This window comes from Oenanthe melanoleuca, chromosome 7 (genome assembly GCF_029582105.1).
Source record: "Oenanthe melanoleuca isolate GR-GAL-2019-014 chromosome 7, OMel1.0, whole genome shotgun sequence".
Classification (NCBI taxonomy): domain Eukaryota; kingdom Metazoa; phylum Chordata; class Aves; order Passeriformes; family Muscicapidae; genus Oenanthe; species Oenanthe melanoleuca.
The window spans coordinates 33039402-33050957 of NC_079341.1; the positions used below are offsets into that span (position 1 = coordinate 33039402).

The 11556-nt window shown below is 39.0% G+C and overlaps 1 protein-coding gene across 2 annotated transcripts in view; it reads left to right on the forward strand.

The window, feature by feature from the left end:
• Positions 1-6760, forward strand: part of KYNU (kynureninase) — a 57864-nt gene extending 51104 nt beyond the window's left edge. For both annotated transcript variants that reach the window (XM_056496232.1, XM_056496233.1), the window contains 3 exons: positions 1362-1447; positions 4998-5228; positions 6435-6760. In XM_056496232.1, coding sequence (XP_056352207.1) covers positions 1362-1447; positions 4998-5228; positions 6435-6587 — 470 coding nt within the window. In that variant the 3' untranslated portion in view covers positions 6588-6760. The remainder of the gene's footprint in view (positions 1-1361; positions 1448-4997; positions 5229-6434) is intronic.
• Positions 6761-11556: the final 4796 nt, after the last annotated feature.

Sequence of the window (11556 nt, forward strand, 5' to 3'; positions counted from 1 at the left end):
TACATTTCCTCATTTATGTTCAAGGTGTTAGGCTAAACTCATCCTTAATATTTGAGGCAGTGGAGTTAAAAAGGTAAATGTTGGAATAAATCTGTGTGGGGGTATAAAGGTCTGACTGTCTGCTCCTAGATATTTTGCTGAAATACCTTCAAAATGCAGATATAGAATATGGATGAAACTTTCAAAGTTTCTCAGTGAATTAAATTCTCTGAGGAGCAAGGATCTGCTATCAGTCACTGGGGTAATATCTTTCTTCAGGATTAGTTCCACTGGAATTAATGAGAAATTATACAAATAAAGGTAAGGCAACCTGACATAAGTCATGAAATCCAACTAATGTTTCGGCATCTTCAAATTTCCTATAAGACAAACCTTCTCTGAAATAATGAAGTGTTTATTGTCCCAATACAAAATGAAGACTCCTGTCCAAATCTGACAGCTAGATTGTTCAGCCCCAGTTTAAACTATGGCAGAGAAAATATCCAGAGGGATCAGGATGAGAAAGGAGCTTTTTGATTTGATTGGTTGTTTTGTTTTTAATATATTTTTAATTTTCTGTGGCAGTGCCTGTTGATGTGGCTTTGGCTGGAGAGCACCTCTCTAATAGCCTCAGTCTGCTCTTTGTTTTCAGACCAAATGCAAGAGAGTGGCACTATGGAAAGCCAGCAGGAGACACAAATTGCCTTGAAATACTGCTAGAAGAAGAACAACGTTGTTTATTCATTTCCATGAGCAGTTTGCAGGGGAGAAGTTGGACATTATAAAATTAGCCAGTCTGCTGTGCGTGAAAAGCGTTTCCTCCGCCGCTTCCTCCTGCTCTGGTGCCTGACCGTGAAATATGAACGGTGACACCGAACGTACAGCGAGGCTTTTGTAGATTTATTAAGTAGATTTTGTGAAATTTCACAGCCCAAAGTCTAGGCAACTCCTCTCCATGGCCTGAAGCTACACTTAGCTGCATATGCAGCCTCCCCTGTGTCTCGTCAGCTCGATAAAGTTAAGGAACGCGATTCCTTGCTCCGCGTGAACGTGCCTCTGCTGACTTGGAATTTCTCTGCCTCGTGCCAGCCTTAAAAGAGATTCAAGTGTAAAGGTGGTTTTAACACACACCATTTAAACAAATTAATTGCAGTTCTCTGGTTCCCATGAAGCTGCTAATGAGGTCTTCTGCTGGATAAAATTGGGCTTCTCTCGAAGTTGAAAGTATTAGCTGGGAATAGATTACTATTTCCTTTTAATGACCGATTCCTACGGGCCACATTAGGGAAATATTTTACTGTGTGAGGACAGACTTCAAGATAAGGTCCAATCCATTAAAATGAAGAAATCAAAAACACTAATATAAGTTATTCATTTTCCAGAATTACAACTCAGAGAAGGAATTAATGGATTCCGGTTATCAAATCCTCCAATTTTACTGGTCTGTGCTCTGCATGCCAGTTTAGAGGTAAGTAATTGCTTTACTTTGAGCTTGAATTTAAGAGTATAAAAATGTTTAATGAATGTTACGTGTATTATTGCTGTCTCCCTTAAAGAAAAATGTGAAATATTTGAAAATTGAAGGGGAGAAGTAATGAAAAGCAAACAACCCCACAGCCCTGAGAGACCAAGGCCATTAACAAATATGCTCATCTCCCCATGTCTCTCACTCTGCTGAAGGACCCCAAGTTGGACCCAGAGTATTTGAGGTTTGCTCCCCCAAACCTGAACTCTAGCAATGTGTTTGTCCCTGCTTTTAGGAGCTCAGTACAAATAGCACCTTTATCTCATAGAAATATTCAGGGCTCAAAATCATAGAATAATTAAAGTTTGAAGAGATCTCTGAGATCATCAAGTCCAACCGTTGCTACTCATGGGAAGGATTATGTTCAGCATCTTCCTACAAAGGAATCATGTAAGTCTGAAAAGCTGCATTCAGAACTGCTGCTTTATATATTCCACCAGCAAATCAGACTTATATCCTTCATGAAAGAAAATCAGGTGTTCTGGGTATTCTGGATCAACTGATCCAGTGGCTCAGGGAACCTGTTCTGTCTTTGATTACAAGCAGAAGCGACAGAAACTATCTGCAAATGTTTCCTAAAAGTGGAATTCGTGAGTGTGGCACAGCTCCAAACTGTATTTTCTTTCATAGAATTATGAGTGTTCTGCTGGTCAAAGGAGCAGAGCCCCATCTCTGACCTATCTCTATATGAATAACCGGCACTGTGGCTGTGGGAAGGGCAGTCCTGCCATACAGAGCTAATTCCTCCTCTGAAGGTGTGATCTATGTGCTGAAAGCCTCTGATCTGCTTTGGAGAGCACAGCCCCTCCCTGTCTGAGGGCGTGGAGCTGCTCCCTAAACACCTGTGTTTCATATCAAGATGTCCCAGCATTTCTCTTAAGGATGGTTCTCCCCTGAAATCAGGACTCTCAGTCTTTGTGGCTCAAAAAGGTGGTGTTACTTAGATTTACCTGCTATATACAATATATTCTACTGTAAAATCATCCTTAAGCTGGTTTTCAAGGCAACCTTGGGTAGCAAGGCTTTGCCACCAGCATAAACAGCAGAAATTTATTTCTGGTTAGCATTCTGTTAAGGCTAGTGGAATGGCTGAGCTGATGCTGGAACAAAGAGCAGTGTCCACATCCCTCTTCTGTATTTACTGAAAAAACAGCATCTTAAGCAAACAAAGTCAGAAAATTGCCAGTTGTGATCTCTCCATTTTACATGCAACGCTGAAGGACTGCAAAGGGCACAGCCATGCCTCTTGTTCCGCCTGACAATTTATTTTTTTAGTCCTTAGACATCCAATATATTGTTTTAAACTTTATGTGACCTTCGAGATAAGCTGAAAGCTATTGTGCCATGACCCAGATTGTCAGTGCTCGGGTTTGTGTGGGCTGGTGTCATTTAGCCCACTGCAGGGAGCCTGGAACAATGAGGGCTGAGCAGTTTCCATCGCCTCCCCTTTCCCTGCCCACATTACCTTTTGGCACAGCCAGGATTTCCCAGTGCTAATTGCTCTAATACAGTGGGAAACAAAATAGTTTTCATGTCTGGCAAGAGATGGCTAGTGAAATTGCATGCCACCTTCACTGGGACACATTAAGCAGAAGGCAGTGTTTCCAATGGAAACAATGCAAACTGCAAGTGTTAATGGATGTTATTCCTCAATAATGCTTAAAGTGACTGTTATGGCACTAGCTGCTGCCTTTTATGGAAAAAAGGGGAGCGCTCTACAGACACATTTTAAAGACCTTTTTCAAAAAATTTCACCCAGGAGACCAAATATTCCTTGCACAAAGCCTGTGAAAGCAGATTTTTGCATGCAGCCTAAGGAGATCCATTCCTCATACTCCTGCAAATACTGGTGGAATAGGAGGCAGGTCTCTGTTTTCCCTCTAATAATGCACTGAGCAGTCCTGTGTCTGCTCTGGGTGCCTGGGTGGACAGGGAAGCACCTCTAGATTTTTGTTGACTGCTAGTGGTTCAGGTCCCTGTCATTTATTCCCTTGCAAAGTCTGTTTTACAGCATCCACATTTCATTTCACACAACACAAATGCAGGGGTTCTTGGCTTTGTGCAGCATCTAGTGGCTGTGATAGCATCAGGAAGTGAGACTTGGGATGTTCTACAAAACAATGATTTCCAGATGCTGCTGGAAACCAGACTTTGTTGTGTTTTTAGTAGGACTTCTCAGGTACCTCTCTATGCTTTTCCAGGTTATGATATAACTAATCTTAAAATTGTTACTTCTCTAGTGTGGAACAGTGATATCATGAGAGTGGAGATCATGGATTTTCACCCAGGGCACTGCTTTACCTCTGATTTGCAGCTGCAGTCAGTGGAGAGTGAACTGTCCACGAGCATTGATGTGCCAGGATGTGATTTGAAGTGGCTGTTGGACACTTGCATGTCTGCATCTTGTAATTTTCCCCTGAAGCTAATTCCATGGGAAGAAGGAAAGGAAGGGTTTGAAGAAGGCGGGGATAAATTATTTCTGGGGTTGCATTTCCATCATTCCCTGTAATGGAGCCTTTCCAGAGCAAAAGCAGAAGCTGTCTCACCTTCTGCTCCCAAACTCCTCTACCACATTGATCTTGTTTGTGTGGCCAAACAGCACTGCCATTTTCAAGCAGTCATTTTTGCATGTCTCATTATATTTTGTGTCTAAAACTCACCAGTTCTTGTAGCTGTGCAAGTGCACAGAGCTATTGAAAATAATTCAATGAGTGTTCTTTTTTTTTCTTCACATGGACTAGAGAGAGAGAACCTTTAAGTACAGGACTTAAAGCTGTAAAGTCAGTGTTGGTACACATTTTGTGCTTTCACAGACAAGAATTTCTGCACCAGTCATGATGTTTCAGTCTTGGCCCTTGGATTTTGTCAGTAGAATCACTGAGTTTGGAAAAGACCTCTGAGATCATTGCCAGGCCCACCACTAAACCATGTCCTCAAGAGCCACACCTACATGGTTTTGAACATCCCAGGGACAGTGACTCCTGACATGGACAGCCTGTTCAATGCTTGACCACCCTTCGAGTTGAGAAATTCTTCCTCTTTTCCTATCAGCTGGGAGAGAAGAGCAAACCCCAGCTGGCTATATCCTCCTTCCAGGAGGTGTAGAGAGTGAGAAGGAGTGTACTAAAGGTACATACAAGGGAAAGCTTTCACGTGATTTTGATTTTCATACAGCACTGCTGCACCTATTCAGGATTTATGGATCCTCTTTAGACATGCAGAGGAATGCTCTCTTAGCAAACTGGCTTTGTGTGCAAGTTATTTCTGCAGACACAGACGTGTATGAAATATTTAAACAATAGGCACAAATATCTGTCATTATCTAAAGCATAAAATTATCCTGGTTTTTAAAATCCCAATCCTGCCATGTTTATGTAAAATGTCTCTCTGGTATTACTACTTGATTCCCGTGATAATGTATAGAGAAATCTTTATTTCCTTTTAATTTTCTACAGTAACACATTCTCATTCTAATGTTTTCAAATCATCACAGGTTTTTAGTCAGACTACAATACAAGCATTGAGGAGAAAATCCATTCTACTCACTGGTTACCTGGAATACCTGATAAAGCATTACTACAGTGAAGATAAAGCAAATCCAGAGAAGCCCTTTGTGAGAATAATCACACCATCTCAGATTGAGGAGAGAGGATGCCAGCTCACTCTGTCATTTTCCCTTCCAATCAAATCTGTGTTTAAAGAGCTGGAGAAGAGAGGAGTAGCTGTAAGTAAATCAAACTTCATCTTCTTAACAAGTAACACACCCTTAATTTGCTTTTATTCAAATGTAATCCCATATAAGGCAAAAATCCACTGGATTGATGAAATTTCTCACAATTTCAATTTTTGCTTGTGCAAGCAATCAAATACATAGAGTTATTTTATAAATTATTTGTTAGACTCTGTATTTCCCTTTCACTATTGATTTATTTTCAGTAGTTCTGGAGTCACTGCTGAGGTTAGAGCTGTATCATGGATGCATTAGGATGGAAGGCATAGCTACAGATTTATATGACAAGGAACTCTGAAAATCCATCAGTCCCCTTCTTGATCTACAAATGGCCAAAAGCTTTGTGAGGTATTGAGATGGAGCAATGGAAAAGCTGCCATTTCCTTAGAGATGTGTTTTAGCACTCAGAAAAAGAAGCCACTGAGCAGCACTTCCTTGTAATGACACAGTTACCATCCAGCACTGCTCCAAAAAAATAAAAGTGAAATTTAGGGCCATACATTGGGTGATTTAGAAGTGCCGGGAGGTAAGACTGATATCATAATGCCATTTAAATGAGATATCAGTTTTATTTCTGCTGGTCACTTGTCTCCCCAAAGGGCACCTCTTTCAGGTTACATATGCTGCTGCTTTGGTGCTGCCAGAGAATTCCAGGAACTCCTGCTTTTAGCAGGGCACGGGGCCTCGTGCTGTTGGCTTGTCTTTGCAATGCAGTGATATTTTTCAAATATAAGAGATTATTATATTCAGGAAGATGTTCAAAATCACAGTGAGGGGAAGAAAAAAACTGCAATGCCTGTGCCATTACTTGTACCTTTAGAGCAAGACATTCACATACTGGAATGGGGGTTTTTGTGCATTTTTCTTTTCGTCACCTCTGTGCCTCTTCAACTCTGGGTTGCTATTGGCACTAAGGTGAATTTTGGGGCTACATAGCTGGTTTGATGCCCTCAATGGCACTGCTAAAGTCTTGCCCATCCTGAGCTTTGCATCACTTTTTTTTTAGGCAAAGCTATCGCTAAATTTTTCCCCATTATGCTCCTTCCTGTAGCTCCTTGAGGATCCCAAAGGTTTTACACATACTTCCTTGTCAGGCCAGTCATTATTCCTTGAAGACAAGTTGTGGCATTTAGAAATATAGCCTGACAGATAAACATGAAGTGAGCTGAATTTACTGAGTGTTCCCTCTCTGTTTTGCAGTGTGACATGCGAGAACCAGACGCTCTTCGCGTTGCCCCAGTTCCTCTCTACAATTCTTTCCATGATGTGCACAGATTTATTGAAATCCTGGGATCTGCAATTACATCTTCAAAACAAACAGCAAATAATACTGTGCTATCTGGTTCTTATTGATGGCTCAGCTGTACCTTTTAATCTATTTCTGACTAAGATGCATTTATCCTGCTGAGTGATACTTTGCTTCGAGTAGACCGAGCTATATCCCATGCAATTTGCAAAAAAATGACTGTGCTTGAATAGTTATTTACAACAGACATAGTTTTATTAAAGCTCATATTTCCACTCTGCTTTGACTTTGACTTCATGAATTAGTATGCTTTGTATATTTTAATGGGGCTCTTCTTAAACATTTTATGTAGTTTTATTACATTAGCCTTGAGAAGCATGGAAGAATTGCTATCAACTAGAACAGGGATGAAAAAAATCCCTTCTTTATTATAAAAATCATGCATAATAAAATGTGGAAAATAGACAAATCACCAACTGTTAAAAGATACAGTCCAATTTACATTTTTAATTTAGTAATTCTATTTAAAGTACAGTGTATATTTGAAAAGTAAAAGTTGAACAATTAGTTGTCTCAAAACTCCTGACTGCTGCACACTTAAGTTTTTCAAAGGGCCCAATATTTTGAAATTCTGGTTTAATGAACGTTTTAATTGAAGAATGAAATTACATTGCAGATACCTTCTTTGGTGTGATGAAGTTGGCCAAAACAAAACATTTTATCTTTCTAGGTAGTCCTGTTGGAGAGGAGGAGCTGGAGAAAGCTGAGAAGAGTTGTGGACCCGTGTAAGGCAGCATGAAGGGCTGGATGAGCACTCCCTGCAGCTTTAGTGAGGCTTAGTTTGGATTAGGCAAAATGAACCCTGAGCTCTTTAAGCAGCAGCAAAATATCTCATTGTTAACTCACCGTGTGGCCCGAATTTTTACAGAGATTTGCACCAGGCAGGCAAGAGCAACCTAGAAAAACTGCTTACATTTCAGCAACTCTATCCAAAGTTGTTTCAAGGCATAAATAACACCTTGGCATAATTGGCAATTAAGCCCTAAAGTCTGTAGCTATTCATGCAGCGTTTTCCAAGAATCAGCTGAAACTTCCTCTCTGATGATGTTCAATGTGTCTCATTTTTGGTATGAAACACTTAGAAAATTGCATCCAGTAGTGCTTTGAATATGTGAAGGGAGCCTACAATAAAGACAGGGACAAGCTGATGTGATAGAACAAGGGGGGATGGTTTTAAACTGGATTTAGGTTAGATATAAGAAAGCAGTTTTTACAGTGAAGGTGCTGAAGGTGCAGAGAGGTGGTGGATGCATCCCTGGAAACATTCAAGGCCAGGTTGGATGGGACTCTGAGCAACCTGCTCTGGGTGTCCCTGCCATGGCAGGGGGACCCTTTAAAAGGTCTGTTCCAACCCAAAGTCCTCTGATTCTATGACACTTTTTATTCCACTTCAAGAGTGAGGAAGGATTTTGGGGAGAATGAGATCTTCTCTAGTTTTGTTTACAGTTTTTTCTGCTGGTTGAAACTTTCACACCCTTCGAGCACCTCTTGCTTCACAAGGAAACCTAAGGGCCCTCACAGCACCTACCTGCTCTCTAAAATTCCCCAAAGGTGTGTAGTGCTAAAACTCTTGCTGCAGTAATACGTGTTTTATTGGTTGTAATGTGCAGGGGCAAGCTGAAATAACTGAAAATACAGGTATTTTTATCACTTGTGATGAGAAAGAAGAGCTTCTTTAACCAGAATATTGTTATAAAGAATAGCACAGGAGTCTTAATCAGTTGGAAATCTCTGTCTCACTCAAGAGGTTTTGATTACACTGACGTCATCTCCTCAGTTCAGAGAGACTGGATAGTTTCTTGCAGACCAGGTATCTGTATTTTTGTGGGTTTATTTTTATCCTTGCACCTGCAGTTCTTTGTCTGTCAAGTGACAGGATCTTAGGAAAGGATCATTTTCCATAAAGTGACAGTTGATGCAAAAAGCACTGAATATAGAAATGTGCAGGTTCACAGTGTTGGAAAGGGATTTAACTCAGTGTCAGTGCCTTTGTAGTGCCAGCTGACCCTTATGTCTTCCCTACAAAGTTAGGCAAGCTTCATATAAATTCAGATATGGGTGTAGATAATAATATAAAATATCTTATTTTGATATCCGTTTAAATCCTAGAGGAGTATGAATCCCAAAATTTCTTTCTAAATAGCATCTAGGCCTCAGGTTTGAACAAGCTGCCTTTGCAGTTACGGGGAGATAAACAGTGATTTTTGAGAAGTTTGAGATCTGATTTTAATTCACACATTTTGAAAATAATTTTTAGAGTCTCTGAGGAAAGTGAACCACTTAGTAGGTAAAGTACTAAGTATATGCAGTTCAGGTTTCGAAGACTAACAGATTAATAATATTTTAATATTTTGTCTCTTAGTATTATTTCAGGCTACAGATACAAATATTGACTTTACAAATATGTATTTGTGTACCATTTGATGAATTAGATAATGCTCAGTGCATCAAAACTCACTTATTTCAACTGTTTTGATGTACTATTTCTTTTTTTACCTGTGACCTGTGATGATAAAACTGAAAGCACCTTGAATTCATAGGTATATATATATATATATAAATTCAGAAAAGTAATTCCAAAAAGTGAGGGAAGCCTATATTGCAGTTTACTCATTTCACTGAAACAAAATTGTAGCATAAGCAGCAGTTTTGCATGGTCTTTCCCTACTTGAAGTAAAAGTTTTGCAAAATGAATAATACTGGAAGTTAACATTAGGTGTCAGTATTTTACATATTATTTAGCAAAAGAATATCAAGGGAAAGAGCTTCTGTGGAAAGAAAAAAAAGGAATATTACAGTCTGCTTTTTCAAATGCTTTATGTTATCACAGTTAGAGTAATATCAGGAATAATTATGTGTGAAATAATTAATTATATATACTCCAAATTCTTCTTGCTAGTTACATCTCTGATTTAAAATTCAGTACTAAGTACCACTGCTTTCTGATTGTGATAACATTTCATTCTTGGATTGTCTGAAGAAATTACATTTTTCAAGTTGAACTGCAGGACATGAGGATCTGTAGATGACAGAAAATTGATACCCAGGTAAAGTGAGAAAATGCCTACAAAATGAAGGCAAATGTGAGTTTGCAGATCACTGGTTGTGTGTGATCTTTTTCAGCACAACAAAATTTAAAAATGTGCAGAACTCCTAAGCTCACTGCAACTGCTGAAAATATAAGGAAAAGATACTATAGGATCCATCTGTGCTTTTTTAACCCTGTTTTGCCACAGGAATACCAAAGACAAAGCAAAGTCTTCCTTCACAAGCAGCAAAGGATGCCTTTGTCTTCCAAAAGAGCAATATACTCTGAGTGAAGAAAAAAGCACAACACAGTAATGTTTTCATCTGAACTTGTGGCATTACTGGAGCTGGGAAGGATGTGGCTCATCTGAAAAGCTTACACCCCAAAATGTCCTTGTCTGACAATGACAGAATCCACCTTGATTTCATTTTACCAGCAAATTATTATACATTGGTTAAGCAAGATTAAGATTAAGCAAGAAAGTTACAAGAAAGATTGGAAGATACTAAAACATGATAATTAACTTTTTAACCTATGTTAGGTATTCCCAAACAGCACTGGGTACAGGTGGGAATTCCCTGTGAAATTCCAGCCCCTGGGGTAGGGATGGGCTTTGGTTGGGTTCACAGAGGTGAAAAGAAACATTTTGGGCAGAATCCACAGAGGGGCTGAGATCAATGCAGCCACATCAATATTTTATTTTAATTCCTTTCCCTGAGTCACAGAATTGCTGAGGTTATAAAAGACCTCCAAGATCGAGTCCAACCACTCACCCAGCACTGCCATGTTCACTGTTATAGGGAAGACATGGCTGAGGTGGGTGTTATTTCCTATACTCACCTATGAAACACTTCAGAGGGAGCTGGCCTACCCAGAGACCCCCCAAAAACCTCTGCAGGTTCCCATCTGAACCTCTGGGCGCTCAAGCTGGTGCAAATATATTTCTGAAAAGCTGCTCACTCTCTGAGACCAGCTGAGAGACAGTTTTGCATCGTAAGCTTAAACTTTTGTCAATATTTGTGAAATATATTTAGACAGCTTATTCAGAAATGAGTAAGTTATAGATCAGTAATTCATACTTTTTATATCCTGAGTTTTTATTACCTAAACTTACTCTTCTAAGCATCGTTTTATGTTTCTAGTTAAATATAAGTGAGAATTGATTGGGGTATTTCTCAATGGAATTCTATCTTTATTTCATCATAATTGCTTCATATTTGAATAATGACAGATGAACTGTTTCATTCAATTGCAGTTTTAAGGCTTTGAAGTCACAATAGCAGCAAAGGATTTAAATCCTGAAACCATTATTATGGCAGAGAAGACATCAGGGAAAAGGAAAACTTATGGTAGTGTAATTTTCTAGACAGAAAAATTCTTCTGTGGTTGCACTTTTTTTCTTTTTATTATTTTTTCTCTGGACATTTTATTAATGTTAAAAGAACCCTGGAAGAAGAGATTGGAAATGCTGAATGAGAGTCCTGCTGTAAGTAAACTTCTGAAGTTATTTGGCTTTGGAGCTGGCTACAAACCTTTTAAAATTCTGGGCAGCTGCAATACTGTATTTCACCAATAAAGAGTTCATTAGATCTTTTTTCTCTCTGACATTTTACATCTAGTCCTGAGTACATGTTAATACTCCAAGGTATGAATTTCAAAGTTCCCTTTATCTTTGTGTACAGTTTTAAGCAATTAATCAAATGATAAAATATAGCTTTAAAATTAGAAACGAATTGTGAATTTAAACTAAGTTCAAAAAGTTGCTACATTATAATTTCAGGGGGATGGGGCCTCATCAACTGAACTTAATTCTAGTCTTCTTTTACCTTACATTTTATTGAAGAATTTTGAAGAGATCCTCAAATTGTTAAAACATGACCAAGTGGTCTATCCAGGATAGTTCTTTCTCCTCGGAGGCTACATCAAAGTGGCAGAGACATAGAAAAATCATTATTCAATATGTTCAAAATGATTCCCACGTGGGGGAA